Raw genomic sequence first — 20749 nt, 5'->3', positions numbered from 1 at the left:
GTCTGACAGGTAAATAGTGTCATTTATTTTCATGAACGGACATCTTTCGAAATTTTAACGTTAAAGCTGTTACAGTATATTACTGCGGCACTTGAAGTATACACGGGAAGCAGTAGTCATATCCCCTGCCAGTAGGGGCAGTAAAGAAAATACTTCTAGAATTTCTGTGCTGCAAAGAAAAAGAAACGCTTCCGGTTTCCCCTGGTTGATTTTGCTATCGGCAAAAGATTTTTGAAGCTTGCAACCATGGAGGACTCCAAAAACAAAGAGAAGAAGCAGGCCGAAAAATCTCATGAGAATGAAAAGAACAAGGAAAAGGACTCACAACCTTCGGGGAAGGATAAAGAGAAGAAAGAGGAGCAGGAATTGGTGACTACTGCTTAATGCTTGATGATTCAAGCTGCTGGATCTAGCCGGCTTATTTTGCCTTGTCACTGCCACTTTGACAACATGGTTGAGCAGGCCACATTGACTGTCATTTCAAGTACACGTGCATAAATAACACGTGTGTTATTATTATTTGTTAGGCTTTAAAGTTTGATATTTAAGTTTATTGTGGGCGCTTTATAGTCGCGCAGACAAATTCCGCGATTTAACTTCTATCGCCGACACTAGTTAGCCTAGAAGCTAATTTTAGCATATTGTGCTAACGGCCAACTTGCATAGGGATGGCTTTTTACGATGTTTGTGCCATTTATGATTAAAAATACAAAACATGTTTATTGACTTACGACATTTCCATCAGTTCTGTCATTGTCTTATTTATTTGTTTAGTCTGAGGAAGATAAGCAGTTACAAGAGGATTTGGAGATGATGGTGGAGAGACTGAGCGTGAGTATTAATTTATTTAACCATATGAATTTTTACAGTACATTTGAGAATAACGCTTGACTTGACCGAAGTGACCCTAATCTTTATTCACTCATTTGCAGGAAAAGAACACAGCGTTGTACCGTCCTGCATTGGAAGAGCTGCGCAGACTGATTCGCTCTTCAACCACTTCCATGACATCAGTTCCCAAGCCTCTAAAATTTTTGCGCCCACATTATGGCAAGCTTAAAGAGATTTATGAAGGCATGGGCCCTGGGGAAAACAAGGTATGGCATTGATTTACCTTACACACGAGAGAAATACACAGACCTATCAAATCAATGTACCTACAGAGTTCTGATAGTCCTCAGGCTGGCTGTGTACAAACGAAGACAGGCCTGTAGGCTGGTGGTCTGTTGATTATCGAAGCAGACCACAGACAATATGACCAAAACTGTTAAATGCCTGATTTTCTATCTTTATATGTTGGGTCTGTCGCAGTTTAGAAAAACAACAACAAAAAATGCCTCTTTTTTAGATTTGAAATATCTTTGTGTATCAACCAACTGACAACATTCTGGGAAGGGGAAACTTTAATGTAGGCTTAACTGGCCCAATGGAATGTATTTGAAATTGCTCTCACTATTGTCTTTGCAGCATTTTTGTGCAGATGTGGTATCAGTGCTGGCAATGACTATGAGTGGGGAGAGGGAGTGTCTCAAGTATCGCCTGCTGGGCTCCCAGGAAGAGCTGGCTTCCTGGGGACATGAATATGTTAGGTAAATCATGCTGACAAAATATAATCTCAAAATGACTGGAGCAATAATTGTTTCACAGAAGTCATTTTTCAAGTTGGCTTTTAGATGACGATAATAAAGCAAACAAATAAGTGTATCACCCTCTGTCATTATTTCACAGGCACCTGGCTGGTGAGGTGGCTAAAGAGTGGCAGGAGGTGGAGGAGAATGATAAGACCCAGCAGGAGACATTGATGAAGCTGGTGAAAGAAATTGTACCTTACAACATGACACACAATGCTGAGCATGAGGCTTGTGACCTGCTGATGGAAATTGAGAGGCTGGACATGCTGGAGGACTACATTGACGAGAATGCCTATGGCAAGGTTTGCCTCTACCTCACAAGGTATGTTCACATTATAACTTGTTAGAATCACATGCTTTGGTGTGTTTAATCAGGTCCTTATAAAGCATTTGACACTTTGCTCACCGCTGTTGCAGTTGCGTGAGCTATGTTCCGGAGCCAGAAAACTCTGCACTGCTGCGCTGTGCCTTGAAGGTCTTCCGGAAGTTCAACCGTCATCCCGAGGCTCTTCGATTGGCCCTGATTCTCAATGACGTGGAGCTCGTAGAAAACATCTTCACTTCCTGCAAAGACATGTAAGGACTTTAAAGCTTATGATGAATAGCTCTGCTCTGTGGCATTACATTTAGGCTCACTAACTCAATTGACTTTCCCTTGAAGAGTTATTCAGAAGCAGATGTCCTTCATGCTTGGTCGCCATGGCATGTTCTTGGAACTTAATGAGGATGTAGAAGATTACGAGGACTTGACAGAGATCATGTCCAATGTGCAGCTCAACAGCAATTTCTTGGCTTTGGCCAGGGAGGTAGGAAAACAATAGGGTGATGCAGAATTACATCATATACAAGTGGACTTTTAATGTCAGAGTCAAACCTTCCAAAACCTTCCAAACTCATCCTACAATCGAAATTGTATTTTATTTTCGTATCGTATTTTATGGTCATAATGTAAAAGCATGATTTGGATAGTTTTGATGCACTGGTTCTGTCAGCATACTTTTGAACTATGGTAATCAAAATCTTGTAACACACTATTCCTGACCTCCACAGTTGGACATCATGGAACCCAAAGTCCCAGATGACATCTACAAAACACACCTGGAAAATAATAGTAAGCCTTGGAAATACACTTGCATGTGAAAAGGGAAGTCAGACATTGGCTTTGTGATAATCACCTCATTTAATTGTTCAAATCCAGCAAAGTGCTTTGACTTGCTATTAGATTTATTTACATTTTGCACAATGACAAAGAAATTTGTTTTCTTTTCCTTGGTATTTATAAATGTGCTGTAATATCACTATCAACTGAATGATTGTTTTTCTTTTTTACAGGGTTTGGAGGTAGCGGCTCTCAGGTGGACTCGGCCCGCATGAACCTGGCCTCTTCCTTTGTGAATGGCTTTGTTAATGCAGCATTTGGACAGGACAAACTATTAACAGATGATGGCAACAAGTGGTTGTACAAGAACAAGGACCATGGTACTGAATATATACTAATGACAAAAACCTTTTTTTTGTATACTTGTATTTCTGATCCTATCAATGTAATTTGCCATTTCCAAGGCATGTTGAGCGCTGCAGCGTCTCTCGGCATGATCTTGCTATGGGATGTGGATGGTGGCCTGACACAGATTGATAAATATCTTTACTCATCTGAGGACTACATAAAGGTACATTTGACATCGAATCTTTTTATTTCAACTCCATGTCACTAACTCAAGGGTCAACTCAATCAGTAGTCTCGAAACAACATTTTCTATTTTCTGTCCTAGTGATGGCAGCACGTGAGGTCATCTTGCGTAATTCTTCTTCACCTTTTGTCATCTCTTTTTACAGTCTGGTGCTCTCCTTGCCTGTGGCATTGTAAACTCGGGTGTGAGGAATGAATGTGACCCAGCCCTCGCTCTGCTATCAGATTACGTGCTCCACAACAGTAATACCATGAGGATAGGTGCCATATTTGGGTGAGCGCAAGTAACAAACGCTGTGAATGCTGAACAGTCGATAATTTTCTATGCATCTAGACCTACAACTTTGATTACCTTCTTGTACTGTTGTAAACGTTGAATCACTTTTTCAAAGTGTCTTTTTTTTTTTTTTTTTTTTTTTTTTTTTACACAAAGCTTTACATGTTCACCAATAACCGCCATCTTCCTTTAATAGATTGGGTCTAGCTTATGCTGGCTCTAATAGAGAAGATGTCCTGTCCCTGCTTCTGCCTGTCATGGGAGACTCAAAATCCAGCATGGAGGTGTGGTTTATGTGCTGATCTTTCTTCACATGCTTAAATATGCAAACGAAAAAAAATTGATTCAATTTTCTGTGTTTATTTTTCATCCAGGTGGTTGGAGTGACAGCATTGGCGTGTGGTATGATCGCTGTGGGGTCGTGCAATGGTGACGTGACCTCCACCATCGTGCAGACCATCATGGAGAAGAACGAACAAGAGCTGAAAGACACATATGCTCGCTGGCTCCCTCTTGGCTTAGGACTCAACCACTTGGGTAGCAATCCATCATCACTGTTTTTGAAAAGAGCTCTGGACGTCGCATGACTATTCCTGTGTGCATTTGTTGAAACAGCCACATTGGCGGTATAGTAGCGCAGCATCTGACTAACAATAGAGAGCTGCGATAAAACTAGCATTTTCCCCCTCAACATTCCACCCAAGTGAATTCATACCTTATAATGGGATAACCTGTGCAAGCTGGACAGGTTCGATATTACTAATATATCAAGCGCCAGGAGTGCTTTTTTCAACTATCGCGACGGCAGATAGGGAGAATACTCCGGCTGGATCTGCAGCACCCAGATATCTACAATTATCTCGCCGAGTTTCCTTCTCACTACACAGCTGAGTGCTTGCAATCAAACAAAGGCTTGGAAGGTTACAAGTTGTGTACAATCCGGATTTGTTGTGCTTGCACTGTTATTAGGTATGTCAGCATCTACTGATTTGGCTGCTGCTGTTGTCGTTTGTGCTGTAAAAAGTATTGTTTGTACTGCTACTGTTGACCAGTTATTAAATTTAATTTTGTAATATCTATAAACCATAGCAGCACACATGAAAGTTTTTATGGCATAACCGAAACCGAAACTATTTGCCTCTAATTTTTCACGCAGGTCTTGCACTATTATTATTAGGTATGTTAGCATCTGCTGATTCAGCCGCCGTGTGCCAAGTGCCAGGTCACGTCTTTCGCCATCATTTAATAGTAAATAACTATACAATCAAGCTACAGCTACAGGACTAACTGCTTCATTGATTGACTCCCCTGATATGAAGTAATTGCTACATAGGCGATAACCACCACTATGAGGAGGATCCCACTTCTCCATCTTGCTTTTGGCCCTTTTATTTTATGTAGAATGCTTACCCCTTCTTTTGTCTCCTCTTGTTGTGGCAGCAGTCGCACAAAAGCTGTCCACCATTGTAAAAGTGTGGCACCGGTTACTCAAAGTTGCAACACGTTTTCTATACTGCCAAAGTGGCGTTGTTAACATTTGGCGCAGTGCATTGTCAGATGCTTGACGTCAAACATCTGGAGCTCTGTAGTGATAAGTATTTGTCTTAGGCCCTATGACAGTCTTATGACACAAATCAATTCGTAATTGGGATTGTGTTTTTTGTACAAGAGTAAAGAGTCACATGCATGATTAAAACTTTCACCATGAAACTATTCTCATTGTATTTCTGGTGACAATCATTTGGCAGTTTTCCATTAACTGGGATTTTTTAAAATGCTGTTGACAAAGGTCGTGCATTACTACTCGAAGAGAAATTTGTGCTGGTCTATTCAAATAGTGTTATTCTCTTTCTCATGTCTTGTCCTACGCTCCCTATCATTATTTCATCATAGGTAAAGGAGAAGCAATTGAGACCACTCTAGCAGCTCTCCAAGTTGTTCCTGAACCCTTCCGCAGCTTTGCCAACACACTAGTCGATATCTGTGCTTATGCAGGTTAGTTTTTAACTATGAATAGTGATTTCATCAGTTTGCACAAGCAAGTATCCATTTTTCTTGAGGGAGTCTTCTCTTATGTCATCACCTGTTCTAGGTTCTGGCAATGTATTGAAGGTGCAGCAGCTTCTCCACATCTGCAGTGAACACTATGAGGCCAAGGAGAAGGAAAAAGAGGAGGACAAGGACAAGAAGGATAAAAAAGACAAAGATAAGAAAGAAACAGCGGACATGGGCTCCCACCAGGTAAATTGTTAACTTTTTCATATTTACTTACTAAGCTTAATCACTGAATTATCACTTTCTTTCATCCTAGGGAGTAGCTGTTCTTGGTATTGCACTCATTGCTATGGGGGAGGAGATTGGCTCTGAAATGGCACTGCGGACATTTGGACATCTGGTGAGAAATACTACTGTATTTTCCGGACTATAAGTCGCGTTTTTTTCCCCCATAGTTTGGCCTGGGGTGCGACTTATACTCTGGAACGATTTATGTGTGAAATTATTAACACAATATTACCTGTATATCATTTCACATGTTATTTTAACCCACATAAAGAACATAAAGATAAATCCTAAAAGCTATTAAAATGCATGAATAATTTAAACGGTTAAAATCTACTATTTTGTTAAATAAGTAATTAAAATAGTATGATAAAAGGACAATTTGACTGTCTATCAATCCATCTATACAAAATAGTGTACTGTTCCTTTAAAAGGCGCCGTGCCTGGGAGTGCATGGTCTTGCGTCCTCAGCCAGCCACACACACGCACGCACGCATGAGAGCGGAGGAGAGAACAGATAATTACGACCGAATCCAAAAATACTTTTGGAGACTTGGAAACATTCTACATGGTCGGCGACTTGTACTCCGGAGTGACGTATAGTCCGGAAAATATGGTAGTTGTTTTTGGCTTTCACCATTTTCTCACCACTGTTATTGTGATGCATGGGCAAGGGTGCACACAATGGTGCAGGTTTGCGACCAAAATAAATCATGACCACCAGAACAATGCAAGAGTCTGGTTCGTATCCCCGATATTTGACAGATAAGTCACCTGGTTGCTTCCTGAAAACAAATAGATTGCAGAGTTTAATGAGAAAAAACACTTAATTGTGCACCAAATCGCATGGAACAGTTGACCATTGGATTGGAGAGTAGAGGTACACACATTGTGTGTTTAGAGAGGGTTAACACACAATGTGGACAAGGACAATCGAACCTCAGTGAGTAAGGATTTTAGTTCGGCCCACTAATCGGCCCTCATGCGTGTGATGTGGTCACGAGGCGGCCAAATTTAATTTCAAGTTGAAGAACCTTGCTCTAATTCACCTCTCTCGCTCTCTCTCTCTCTTCTTCGCCTCGGAAATATGCAGCAGCAAACCTGCTGTGTAATGGTTGGCTGGTATGCTTTTATTTTGAAGGCGTAGAATAGGAGTATAGAGGAAGTGTGGAAATTAAATAAGTAACTTGCAGAATCCGAGCCCATGGAGGGGAGAAGAAGAATGAGACGAAGAATAAGGTGCGCAGGCGTTTCACCGCGGGAAATTTGAAACCAGAATGCTGCTTCATTCGCGCACATCGAAATTGGAGAGCTTTTTCTTCGTAGAAGGCAAGCCTTGCAAAACAAAGGTTTCTACTTCGCAATCAAGTGGCCGCCACTCACCTGCGTGAAGACTGTGTGTAGTGCACACTAGTGTACGTTCCCGCCGGGGGTCGCAATGAACGTAAGTACGCAGTTGGGTAACTACTAGTGGCACGGTCGCAGCATGTTTGAAGCGTGTCCACAGCGGGTTTCAATAGTAAATTAGCCAGCTAATGATCTTTTAATAAACCCCTGCCGTTAGCATCTCTCCCGTGGCAGCGTCATGCACGGACGCTATTTTTTTTGGGGGGGCGGGGGCAGAACAGGGTCGGCGGGGCTATACGTTTTATGAATAAGGGCGCAGGATCGAGGCCGGAAGGGTACCCAAGAGTGGAGAGTCGTGGCCGGACCGGACTGGCAAAAAAGGGTCAAGTGCCCAGCTCTGGCGCTAACATACACTGCTGCGGCTCATTAATAAATGAGAAAAAGAGTTGCGTGTGCCTATGAAGAACCAATTGGACACATGCGAGCCAAATTGTTTAAACAGGTTTCAGAGGCCGTTCGGCCACAGTTTGTGTGTGTGAGTGCCAAATGCACACAGCTCACAGGCTGACTGACAGAGGCGACGAACCAATGCGAGTGAATATTGATGACATATATATATATATATATATATAAACAAAAACGCATGCAAATGACTATTTATCGAGTCTGAAAATACTATTGTGTCCGTTTTTTTCCTCATCGAGCGATAAGTTAATGTAGTAATTATCGTGACAGGCCTACATGTGGGTGTTGTACAAATTTTGGACCAATCTAAAGTGTTGAAAATGGCTTATGCTCTTTGATGATGTAGTCTTAATGGTTGAAGCTGCAGTGGGAGCTCTGTATTTGATCTAAATGCTGCTTCCTTGTTGTGCTATTTCTCAAAAACAGCTTCGGTATGGTGAGCCCACTCTGAGGAGAGCGGTGCCTCTTGCTCTGGCTCTCATCTCTGTGTCCAACCCTCGTTTGAACATCTTGGACACTCTCAGCAAGTTTTCCCACGATGCTGACCCCGAGGTCTCGCATAACTCAATCTTCGCCATGGGCATGGTGGGCAGTGGTGAGTCTGGATCTACTAAATACTGTTAATAAAGTTGGATGTAGGACTAATTTACTGTCCATGTATAGGACCCAGCCATTACATGCACATTGATTTAAAAATATTCAAGTTAAATATTGCTGTGGCAGTTACCTCGCTCAGGAAGTCTTTATTGTTTAGCAACAAATAGTTACTGTGTATTAGTAACGTATTGTTGAAAACAAAAAATAATGGTAACTATGAACTAGTTTGTTTTTAAAACAATGAACTTAGTTCGTTTGTTTTTAAAACAATGAACTTAGTTCGTTTGTTTTTAAAACAATGAACTTAGTTCGTTTGTTTTTAAAACAATGAACTTAGTTCGTTTGTTTTGTATAAACTAAACAAGTTCAATAAAAAACACGTGAAATTTACTTTGAACTAGTTCGTGGACAAAAAGAACTTCAGCAACACTGCCAGTGAGCATTGCTGTTGTAAGTCAAGTTATATATAGAAATGATTACATGTGGCGTTATTGACTGTTCCCGATCGTTCAGAGCACCCCTAATAATTTTACATAGTATCCATCCTATTTCTAACTTACTTATTTCCCCCACCCCACTTTTTTCAGGAACAAATAATGCCCGCTTGGCTGCAATGCTGCGGCAGCTGGCACAGTATCACGCCAAAGACCCCAACAATCTCTTCATGGTTCGACTGGCCCAGGTATGGGGTGGCGTCACAAAGAAGCCTGTGTGCTTGTCTGTGAAAAATTATTGACTTTGCCCTATTTGCGCATGTACAGGGTCTGACTCACCTGGGTAAGGGCACACTCACACTCTGTCCCTACCATAGCGACAGGCAGCTGATGAGTCAGGTTGCTGTGGCTGGGCTGCTCACGGTGCTCGTCTCCTTCCTTGATGTCAAAAACAGTGCGTTCTTATTTCCTTAACTCTCACACACAAATACGCTTCACCATTCATAATCATTCTTCCGTGATTTCTTTGCAATAAAATTCCACCTGGATGTGACTGTGTGATTTGCAGTAATCCTGGGGAAATCTCACTACATTCTGTATGGCCTGGTAGCAGCCATGCAGCCACGTATGCTCGTCACCTTTGACGAGGAACTTCGACCGCTGCCCGTTTCTGTCAGAGTTGGTCAGGTAAAGGTTTTGAGTATATGGCAGATGTCAAGACTGAATGATCAAGGAAGTCGCCATGGTTGAATAACATTAATTAAGATGCCTTTTATTAGTCCCGCAATGGGGAAATTTGCACGCAAAGCATGACATGTTTGAAGCTTTTATATCATCTCCACAGGCCGTGGATGTTGTGGGCCAAGCAGGCAAACCCAAAGCCATCACAGGTTTCCAGACCCACACCACACCAGTTTTGCTGGCACATGGAGAGAGAGCGGAGTTGGCCACAGAGGAGTACTTACCTGTCACCCCTATCCTGGAGGGCTTTGTTATTCTTCGCAAGAACCCCAACTATGAAACCTAGACCATCAACCCAACCACCCCCCCACCTTCCCATTCCTCCAGCCTCCTTGTGTTTTCAAGATTGACTCTCCATGGCTCTTTGCTATCTTTAGTACTTGTTTTATTACATTGCTGGAAAGAGCAATGGTATGATGCTTGTGGCCAGACCCAACTGTCTTAAAAAAAATCGATGGTTGGGGGCCTGGCTAATCGGACTGCTGTGACATGGGGTGAGGTTCACTTGGACCTCAACCGCTCAACATAGATCTGCCCTGAACCAGCGATTGGCTTCAATTGAAACATCTTCAAAATCCATGTTTCGGTTCTCAGAACATTCACCCAGACTTTTAAATGCAACAGATGTTTTTGTCCTCACTATTTACATCCTCAGCTACCATTTGTAATGAAATCATTCAACAGTTGTTTTTTGTCTGCTTTCTTTTTGTTACAGTTCTGTATAAGATTTGTTCAAAAATAAAATGAGGATTCACACTAAATGGATATTTTTGGGGGTTAGCTTTTATTTTGAAGGTGGCCAAGCCAACTCGTTGGCTGCATGTTACCGTAATGAGGGCTGGCGTGACCGCAGTCAAATAACAGTAGTTTACATTGCAATAAAACCTAATGCTACTCTCTAATATGAATTGGGTTCATGTTAGAACACATCTACAGTGAGGAATCGTTCCGTCATCGATTGTGCATTAAATTATCAGATGTATTTGTGATTTAATGGGACACATATTAGTTTAATAAACAACGAAGGCCGTGTAACCTTTGTTCAATGTTTGTCGTTCAGCAATTGGGAAACATTGGGTTTGTTGTGATGTTCCTCAGATGTTTAGCGGAACGTTGCAGTTCCACTTGCCTTTTACGACCGAGAACTCCTTCCAAGTTCCACGTGACGGCATTTGGCCGGAATTACCATGATACCGGCTTCCGGTAAGACTTTCCGTCCGGCTCTGTGGACTCAAGCAGAGAAAGGTAATGAAACGCTTTTACTTGTAATTCTTACTTATATGCTCAATTACTAAACATATTTTTGGTGACTGTAGCATATATACACATAGCGCGGTCATTCATAAAAATGTCCATGGGTGTACTCGTAATATTCCAAGATGTAGTGAGTGTTAAAATTGCTTATTATGACTGCATGCAGCTGTTTTGAGGGATTAGCACGTCTGCTAGCTAGCTCACAGTTAGCGTCACTATCCTCAACCGACGTGTGGGTTCTTGCTTTAATTTAACTAATGTGGCTTCTAACACAAACACGCCAGTACAGAAAACAACAACAAAAATCCTAGCTCACGTGACATGGTAATACAATGCATTTTTTTTAAATAAACATATTTCACGTTATAGTATTCCCTTAGGAAAAAGTTGTATATAAGAAGGATACTTTATAAAGTATACTTGAGTATAAGTATATAAGTGTACTCTGAACTATGTACTTGTAGTGTAATACAAAGTATACTAATTTAATACTTTTTTTTAATACTAAATTGGAAAAAAATACGTTTTTTTAAAAGTATACTATAAGTATACTCATTCAATATACTACTATTATACAAGTCATGTACTTCTAGTCCACAGTTTAGTTTACAGGTTTAAACTTGAAGTGTACCACAAGTACAATTATTTATCTACTATTAGTCTACAAGTCGTATACTTCTAGTCCACATTTTAGTTTACCGGTTTATACTTGAGGTGTATTATAAGTACAATCATTTATATACTACTAGTATACAAGTCATATGCTTCTAGCGCACAGTTTACATTACCGGTTTATACTTGAAGTATGCCAAAAGGACACTCATTTATGCACCATTATACTTGTACAGTACATTTTAAAATAGCTTACTGGGCATTTCCAAATATATAGTAAAACTAAATATGTGCATTAAAAAAAGTCATGATATCAAATATTCCTTTATTGAGAAAGGGTAGTTCAGATTCCAATCGTTTCCATTTTCCCCCATTTATTTGTTTTGCATAACTAATGTTACATTTTTTCTCTAATTTTCTTCCTCACATCTTGAATTGTGGTGTCAGGGAACTTCACCTGATTATGTGCTGTGGGTGAGAAAAAAAACATGTGAAACAAAACATTACTGACATTTTATTTTTCAGTCACCACTCACAATTAACAAGACATGAAGGGTTTTTTATACACTTCTGAATTTAACTTAAGCGCAATAAGCAAAAAAATGCTACAGGGGAATTGGATAAAATGAGCCACTTGAAGAGGTAGTGTATACTACATAGTATCAGAAATCATTGTGGGTCATTTGCAACTCTCATACATCGTACTCACCAAATATAGCATCAAGTTTTGAGTTTTTAATCCACCCAACTTCATTGTCCAAGTCAGGACACTCCGTGATTTGTTTCGGGTAGCTTTGTTGATCCTCCGAAGTCATCAAAGTATAGCATCAATTTTTGGGTTTTGAATCCACCCAACTTTGTTGTCAAAGTCATGGCACTCTGTTATTTGTTTTGGGTAACTTTGTTGATCCTCTGAAGTCATACAAAAGATCTTGCCAACCTCCACAGCCCTATCTTTAAAATAATAAATGGCATAAGCCATAGTCTTATTTGAATGCTTATGAAAAACCCGAGATGACAGGAAACAAAGTATTCGTTCGTATGTTTGAATGGTGGGGGGAACAATGCCTCAATAATATAGCAGTGAAGCACTTTATTTTATTTATTTTTTTCGTTTAGTAACTTGGAATATACAAATACAACAGACAGACATGAACAAACATGCCTGCATGTTTCCAAAGTGTTCGTGTTGATCTGTAGTTGTGATTCGGTAGCACGTCCCTTGCTTTGTAACACTAAACAATTCAATGGTTTTTAAGACTGTGATTTTTGCTTGCACAGAGTTGGTAAATCTGTATGAACTGAACTCCCACTGAAGAAGAGGTACAATAGTGCTATGTGCTTGAGAGGGCCAAGGCTCTACATCTAGTATTTATTTTTATTTATTGTTTTTTTTAATTGCTATTATTTTAGTACATTCTTATTTTAATGTCACTAATGTAGTGGCTACTGTATCTATATCTGCATTATGCCCAAAACAAAGTACCGATAAGTGAAATAATGGACATAGCTAGCAAAGCTGTTATCTATGTCTCTGTGTGTAGAAAATCTTGAAATCACACATCCTTCCAGATACATCCATGTAAATATTGCGAGCTGGAACAGGGAACATCAGTTATGCATAACTTCCCTCTCAGTATTTGAGAATCAAATGTTTTCACGTTTCAACAGCGAATTCCGTGTTCTTTTCTTCAGATTTGTACAGAGGTGCACACCCCTTTCCCCATGAAGAACTCCATGAAATGAAAAAAGCACCTCAGCCTATAACAGGACCCCCCTCCACTCCCCACCCTGCCCCATCACCGGGCCTTTCACAGGTAAGGACCTGTTGGTAAGGAAATAACAGTCACTGTAATGAGTTTTTCACGAAGCTCTTGAAGGAGCCAACCCCCGTTTTTAACGGAAAACGCATATCGGGGTGTTATTAGCAGCTTCTTTCATTTTATTATTTCTCTCTCTCTCTCTCTCTCTCTCTCTCTCTCTCTCTCTCTCTCTCTCTCTCTCTCCCCCTCCCCCCCCCCCCCCCCCTCCCCCCCCTCTCCCTCTCCCTCTCCCTCTCTCTCTCTCTATCTCTATCTCTATCTATCTATCATGTATTCCACTTTGCTCTTGTTGATATCACCTGCTGTCATTTGCAGCCCTCTTTCTTCCCTGGGCATCCCTCTCCTGTTGTGTTTGCCACCCCAGCGCCCCCTCAAATGAACCCAACACCACAGCCCAGACAGGTAGGAATATTCACATTTTCTTTGCCCTGAAGTTCATTTGCCGCCACATTGAGAGACACAAACCTATATGCAGTAGAAGGATTTAGCAGTATTCAAAAATAGCTTGAATGTAAGAACATGTATAGCTCCAGTACTAACTAAAATCAAGACTCGACAGTGTAAGTGGTTTACTTGCATTCCCAGCTATAGGTATATGTGAATTATAAAATTGGTCTTGTAGCACTTGTGTAAATGACAACAAATTGATAGCAGTGCTGTTCTTATCGTTCAATAGAATACGATCACATTTTTCAACATCTGGACATGTCGTAAACTTGCACCTGCTAACCTGTAATCTCTGCCGATGGCTGTCATGCTGCTATCTGCAGTGGTCAGACAGCAACACACACACTACTATAAACAGTGCTAAGATTGAGTTATTGCTTAATTTCAAAATATCATGTTTTCAACAGGTGAATAATTTTTCATGTTTAATGTCAGCAAAAGTACTAAACTAATGGAATACAGTAGATTATCTTAAAATATAAAAATCATTTAGCATGTCTTCCATCTTGTGAAAATTTTAATTTAATTTAATGTAGTAGGTAGACTGCTGTGATTGCTTAGAATAAACTTCTGAAAGTTGAACAGTCCTAATTTGGTGTTTCCGCATTACAGACATCACATTAATGTGAAAATTATTTTTTTTTCCAAAATTGGACATAAGTGTTTTTCACAGGAAAGCGACAATAGCAGGCGTAACAATACGTACTTACACAATAAGGCCCTTTGCCTTTAACACGGAATCTAGCAAAAGTGATATGTTGTGTGTGCACTTTTTCACAGCAACAAAGCATCCCACAATAACACGATTAAATGTGTTATGCCGTCAGCCCCAGCATTGAATGTCACACCATATTTTGTATAAAATACTTGCTTGGTCATTGACATTGCTTTCAACGTTACAGGGGAGGAAAAGTGTCCTGTGTGAAACTTGTGAACCTATTTCAGTATTATGAGATTATGTTTATACGGGGACCTTCCTGACTCATCTGGTTCTCACCTTTCCTTTTTTTTTCTTTCTTTTTTGCCATAACTCTACGTACAAACCATAATACAGTAGTACCTTGACAAGTGGACTAACTCACTAGCTATTGCTTGGTCCAATTTTTATTTTATTTTTTTCGTGGCTTTGTTGTTGTACAGTACTGGGAAGCATAAGATACGCCGCCACTAGATGGTAGCAGAAAACACCTCAACACCTAGCCGCACTCTACAGTTAGGTTAAAAATAACTCCTATGCACATGTTCACAAACAGACACGCACATCTGATATGTGTTGGTGTAACTATGTTGTTTGTACTTGACTGCACAGCATAGCGTGTAATAAAATCACAGTGAAAAATGAATGAATGAAAAACCAACGCAAGGTTATAGGATCTACAGTGGTGCCTTGAAATTAGGGCTGAAGCTACTGAATATTTTGCTATTTGGATATCGTCCTGAAAATTTTATCACAAAGTAATTTTTGGTCAATGAGACGTGATGCCAGAACCACAATATAGCGTTTTTGCTAAGACAACACATTTGAGGAAGCCTGGTTTGTTAAAGGTGATCAGCCGTAATGTCAACGGTGTCAGGCTGTCAGAATCAAAGAGTGCATAATCATTTACATTGACTGCTTTTGAAAAGTAATGCAACGGCTCTCGCCAGCGCTTGAGCGCTGCTAATGCTAGCTATCTTAGCAGAGTAAATGATTGATGGGTTTATTGTACTGTACCTTCTACCATCTTCTGGAAGAGTATGTGCTAGTTGTACATGTTGCTATATCATTTTTTCACAACCATAAGGCGTACCGTGTGCACTGAGTTCCGAAATTTGTAAATGTTGTGTGACTGATGAGCACTCCGCTTGACTGACTGGGAGCATTTCGCGCTGACACGCTGCTTATATAGAGAAAAGGCGGACATGAGGGAGGACAGCATGCGGACTTTAAAGGGGGAAGGGTTGACATGAAAGAGGACGCTAAAGGCACGCCCCCAGTAGTTATGTAGTACCGGTATGTGCGTTGTGCAAAACAACATCGAAAATGGCACCTACAAAGGGACACGCTTACGAAGCACAGTTTAAACTGCAAGCTATCAGTTTCGCGGAGGAACATGGGAATCGAGCAGCCGCAGATCAAGATCAACAAATCTATCCACAGCGGCTATTTGTTCACATCCCTGCCACTCAATATGACAGCCCTGCCCATTAAAGGCACATACTGTATACTATAATGTCGAGAATGTGAGAATGGCGATCCCAAGTGTACAAAAATAATACGTGCTCACATGAATATGATCTTCCTATATTGTCATCCATCCATTCATTCATTCATTCATTCATTTATTCATTATCCGTACATCTTATCCTCAGGAGGATCATGGGTGTGCTGGAGCATATTTTGTCAAGTCATATTTTTGCTATAAACACGTCACCATGATGCTGGCCATCTCTGCTAAAATAGACTACATCCTGGTTAACAGATTATTCAGTTCTACCTCTGAAATTAAATGATAAATTAATGTAACGTTGCTGTCATGTGAAGAACGTGTATGTCCAATGTTGCCATTTAAAAAAAAAAATTCATATTAATGTCTGTAACCCATTAATGTGAAAAAAATGGACATGTGTTTTTCACAGGACAGTGATGATAATCAGTATTTGGTTCAGTTTTTTTGTGGTTTCTGGGGAAAAAAGGAAACATAATGACCAAGGCCATTATTTTAGGAAGGTGACGAGATGTTGGCATTTATATATGCTTCTCCCCAAATTTCGTCTATTGCCGGGATGGCCTGGAATATAACCCTCGCGATAAGCAAAGTGATTATTTATATACACAACAAAATTGGGGCTCAAGAAAATACTAACTAGCTAGTAACTCTGAGAAACCACTGGTCACAGTGGCAGGTGAGCAAAAAAGTTAGTCAAGCCCTTGCTGCAACGTTGCCATCTACTGATGTCTCTTAGTCTCTTATGTAGAAGCTTGAATTTCACAGAGAATCTGTACAAGACCCTCTTACAGGTCCGCTTTTATCAACTGACTTACCTGGGCTTATGGAAGTCGGGGCAGGGCCCTATAAAAAAAGGTGATTTTTCTGTCAATCACTTTACATTCTTGCCATGAGTTGACCAACCCGCAGGCGATTCTGTGCGACGCAGGGGTTGTAATAGAGAGGGCCTATCAGAAGTCCTATAGTAGAATAGTTTCATATTATTCTGCTGTAGTCCGCTCTTGGGGCCTACACAATATTCATTTGTTTATTTGTCGGTTAGTCATGTCATTGTGGCATCCGCGGACCAATCACATCATCGTAAAATACACTATGACAATTTTCTGCCAATCCTGATGTTGAGGGAGTTCCCTTTATAGAGCTCTGCAGGTCACGTGACTGATCCCCACGTGTATTTGTTCAAGCAACCAAGCTGACAGGACCATAGCGGCGGCAGTTTATTAGTCAATATTGTGTCCAAGTGAACTCACATCTCACTGTGAAGAAAAGGACATAATGAGTGGATAGGTTGGAATATCGCAGATGCACCAGGAGTGCTTTTTCAACGACGGCAAATGCAACTGGTGAGTCCTTGCAAAATTGTCGGAGGGTTACAAAGTTTGGGTTTGGGTTGGCACGATCAACCAGGCTCCGCCATGGTGGCTGTTACTGGCGTGGAGGGAGCAGAGGCCGGCTGGGGCTGGCCGGCCTAGCTCCGAGGGCAGAAGAAAATGAATGCCCGTGGGCGAGGAGGGGGTGCCGACGCGGGGCGTCTCGGCCTTACTTTAGAACCAACACACCGGATGGGGTGCTCGCTTGCACAACCCCGACGCTGGAGAGCACCAGCCAACATTCGTCGACTGGGGTCAGGTGGTCTATGTGGCCCAGTACCAATTGCTTGTCAGTCCACGAACCGGTGGTTGGACAACAATGCTGTACTACACTCACTTGAAGTTATCATTCTCTGTATGCTGCTTGTCACAAGTCACTGCTTGGATCAAAATGGAGAATGTCTTTGGCTTCTTTGCTTTGATTGACCGTGGTGGGCTTTTCTCTCAAACTGTCCCACCTTATTGCTTCCAGTTAATGCATTTCTGTCATCTTTGTTTGTGCTGCTAAAGGGAAGCTTCAGATCTCTACAGGTAACTATTTTTTCCTCCTTTTACTTTCTCCTTTATAACCATCTTGACTCTCTTGAGGGGTGTGCCTTTGTTTCTGTTACTTTTTTTGCTACAACAGTCATCTCCCGGGTCAGCAGCAGAATATCTATGAGGAGGCAGCTTTCTATCTTTCTGCACTCAAACCAGATTTACGAGCCAGCTATGCAGCCATCAGGCTGGGGGAGCTTGCTTCACATGGCCTTGGGCTAGTATCAATTAAGTAGTAGTCAATTGAATGTGACCATTTTATTTTCACTTTACCGGAAGGTAACCAGTTACTTTCCAAGCTCAAGTTTCCCTTGATGTTTCTCTACTTTCCTCATTATGGCTTTGTATTGACTCATTGGTCAATGTCCTCACTTTGCCTTCTCTCCCTCTATCCTTCCTCCCTGGTCATCCTCCTTGTATTCTCTCCTATCTACTCTCTAGCTCTACTACACCAACAGAACAAGTTTGCCTCCCAGCAGCGGGCCTCGAGGTGTTCCACCCAGTAGTACCCCTCAGCCTGTAACTCCCACCCATGTCTACCAGCCAGCCCCTGGTTCCCAAATGATGATGATCCCAGGACAACAGTTGCCCTTCCCAAGCTCACCACAGGTGGCAGCCTATTTTATACAAGGACAGGTAGAGGCAAAACTCCAGGGAGGGGGCCGTTGATGTAGTTGTGGTGGTGGTGCTGTTTACAAAAGAATTTTACAGTCTGTCCATCGATGGGTTGAAAATTGTGACTTTTAGAACTCTGAAAAGTAACACACTATTTGGACTCTTTGATGTCAGCCACCTTGATATCGCAGTTCCTGAAAGGTTTCTCAATTTCTTAACTCTAGTGCTAATAATTCAAAACCATGATGATTTTAATTGATATCTATCAAAAGATGACAAAGACAGCTCTGCTCACAAGTTTTTGTGTTTTTAATTCACAATGGTCTGCCCATCTTCAAATGATGTTTTACTCTGCATACAAGCAAAAACACCTAATGTCTTTGAATTTGATTTGAGAAGATGGCCATCATGGCTGCGATGGAGAAATACAAATTCTTGTGTTTAGTTTTCTACCAAACTAAAGGTTTTCAGGGAGTTTCTTCTTCACTGTTACACATCTGGGGTGCTTTTTCAAACAAAGTGAGGGGTGATGCGTACTCTGATGAAAGTATAGAATTTGGTCAAGTCATTATCATTAAAGTGGAAGTCAACGCAAACAAATTCTCTCCAAGAATATGTTCTATGTAGCCCCACTAGTCTAAATTGATTAAAAATGCATTTTTCAATTATGAGTTAAGCAGTAAAATCCACCCACTTTTCCACATCTAAGGGAGCGGCCATTTTGCTGCTTGCTGTCGACTGAAAATGACATCACAGTTGCCCAGGGCTCAGATAATGACCAGTCATGGCTCAGCTTTGGAAAACAGGTGAGTCGTGACTGGGCTCTAAGCAACTGTGATGCTATTTTCAGCCAAAGTGACAAAATGGCTGCACCCTGAGATGGCTAAAAACAGGTGGATTTTGCTGGTTAACTCATATTTCACATACGCAATATTAATCAGAATGCCATGTTTAGACTAGTGAAGGCACGAAGAACATATGATTGGAAATGATTTTTGGGGGTCGACTTCCCCTCTAAGTCAACATTGTTGAAAAGGGCACATATCTGTACATGATTTAAAATTGTAGTGACGTGAGTGAAAGAAACAGTGATGATACCTCACCCAACGTGAGGTAATAATGACCAGAGTCGTCATATTTATTTGTTGTTGTTGCTGCTCTCCACTTCTTTTTCAGGTAATATTTCCTAACTGCTGAATAGCACTAGGAATGCACTGATACCAATTTTTTTCAGACAGGGTACAAGTACATGAATTTAATTTATACTCGCCGATACCAAGTACCGATACTTGATAATGCCATTACATCTTCCAATTATGATGAAATGGGTTTTATTTTAATCAAATATTATTCACAAACTTTCCTTGAAAGTTAAACTCTAATATAACAAGACTTTCCTCCAATTTGATTGGCTATGTCGGATTGGCCGATATTTGTGATGGGCTGTTGTCTTAATTTGCCAATCCAATCAACCACGAAATAAGACATTGTAGCCGCAGTGTTTCCCACCTATAAATGTACTTGTAGTGTGCCGCCACAAATTAATTTTGGCTGCCAATAATACATTTTGGCGCTACCTATCTTTATGTAACCAACGTATTAACTTTCTTTTGCTGTGCGGGGATGCCGTGCTGCTCCTTGTGGGCGTCTGCCAATATACCACCACTTCTGTTATTCGTACGATACTGTATACGGTAATATCCAATACGTCGAATGACTGAAGCATCAAAAGTTTCGCATATCGCAAAGCACAGACATCTCAAACTGTATCGATCCCCCATGACTCTCCAGCAGGCGTAGTAGCTCGTCACAGCACACCTGGTGCTTCCTTTGTTGGATTTGTATTATAGCTTGGAAATACCACTCCATCTTGGCCAAAACCGACAGTCGTCAGGTTCTTCTGAATTTTGAATTTCGCTGCGAAAAGACTATTACGGGAAGCGAACGTGCGAACAAGCACAGCAATGTACAGTATTTATTGTTTTTTCTTTTTTTCCTCTGCATATTTTTGATGGCATTAATCCATGAACTCAATTGTCCACAATTATACAGTTTTAAAGTTGTGTAAAATTATCTTTGTGGAACAAATGCAACTGTCAGTGTGACGATCTCGCTTCGTAACACGCTCACTGTCTTCAAAGATTATGGAAAAGTCCCATATCCATCAATACAGTACGACTATTATACAACGTCAGCATCCCACTTCACTTCATTCTGTTGCAGGAAGTACGACTCATAAATTATAATCATAAAATTAAGTTCTTCATTAAATTCATTTTGAAAAGTTTCCAACTGAAGTAGTTAGGTATAATTTTATGTACTGTATGTTTTGGAAAACAAATCAAAAACAAAATAAAATTCAGCTTGTTGTCAACGGTTTTGAATAAACAGTCTATATTCAAATCGCACTCCTTGTTTT

The 20749-nt window shown here is 40.8% G+C and overlaps 2 protein-coding genes across 9 annotated transcripts in view; both read left to right on the top strand.

The window, feature by feature from the left end:
- Positions 1 to 154: 154 nt before the first annotated feature.
- Positions 155 to 10227, top strand: psmd2 (proteasome 26S subunit ubiquitin receptor, non-ATPase 2). The gene is made up of 21 exons (XM_086034929.1): positions 155 to 369; positions 775 to 831; positions 933 to 1097; positions 1468 to 1589; positions 1729 to 1953; positions 2049 to 2207; positions 2293 to 2437; positions 2682 to 2742; positions 2964 to 3110; positions 3195 to 3301; positions 3468 to 3595; positions 3795 to 3882; positions 3973 to 4135; positions 5492 to 5593; positions 5691 to 5839; positions 5910 to 5993; positions 8117 to 8285; positions 8875 to 8969; positions 9049 to 9175; positions 9290 to 9408; positions 9566 to 10227. The coding sequence occupies exons 1-21, from the start codon at positions 247 to 249 to the stop codon at positions 9746 to 9748; spliced, it is 2718 nt and encodes a 905-aa protein (XP_085891055.1). The 5' UTR covers positions 155 to 246; the 3' UTR covers positions 9749 to 10227.
- Positions 10228 to 10615: 388 nt separating this feature from the next.
- LOC147144735 (eukaryotic translation initiation factor 4 gamma 1-like) overlaps positions 10616 to 20749 on the top strand; it is a 35359-nt gene continuing 25225 nt past the window's right edge. For 2 of the 8 annotated variants that reach the window (XM_086034916.1, XM_086034915.1), the window contains exons 1-5: positions 10616 to 10707; positions 13024 to 13145; positions 13467 to 13553; positions 17689 to 17709; positions 18157 to 18351. In XM_086034916.1, coding sequence (XP_085891042.1) covers positions 10650 to 10707; positions 13024 to 13145; positions 13467 to 13553; positions 17689 to 17709; positions 18157 to 18351 — 483 coding nt within the window. In that variant the 5' untranslated portion in view covers positions 10616 to 10649. Of the gene's footprint in view, positions 10708 to 13023; positions 13146 to 13466; positions 13554 to 17127; positions 17152 to 17688; positions 17710 to 18156; positions 18352 to 20749 lie in introns of those variants that run through there. The other 6 variants (XM_086034920.1, XM_086034919.1, XM_086034918.1 and 3 more) reach the window with 5 other exon arrangements.

The sequence above is a fragment of the Filicampus tigris genome, chromosome 7 (assembly GCF_054856515.1).
Source record: "Filicampus tigris isolate MCC_2025a chromosome 7, RoL_Ftig_1.0, whole genome shotgun sequence".
NCBI lineage: Eukaryota > Metazoa > Chordata > Actinopteri > Syngnathiformes > Syngnathidae > Filicampus > Filicampus tigris.
The sequence above is the reverse complement of the archived record's forward strand: the minus strand, read 5'-3'. Positions and strand labels throughout refer to the sequence as shown.

Excerpts from the sequence above, each read along its gene's own strand:
- psmd2 (XM_086034929.1), top strand. The coding sequence starts at position 247 with ATGGAGGACTCCAAAAACAAAGAGAAGAAGCAGGCCGAAAAATCTCAT. Across the intron at positions 5,840-5,909 it reads CGGACATGGGCTCCCACCAG|GGAGTAGCTGTTCTTGGTAT; the intron begins GTAAATTGTTAA and ends CTTTCATCCTAG. Across the intron at positions 8,286-8,874 it reads CATGGGCATGGTGGGCAGTG|GAACAAATAATGCCCGCTTG; the intron begins GTGAGTCTGGAT and ends CACTTTTTTCAG.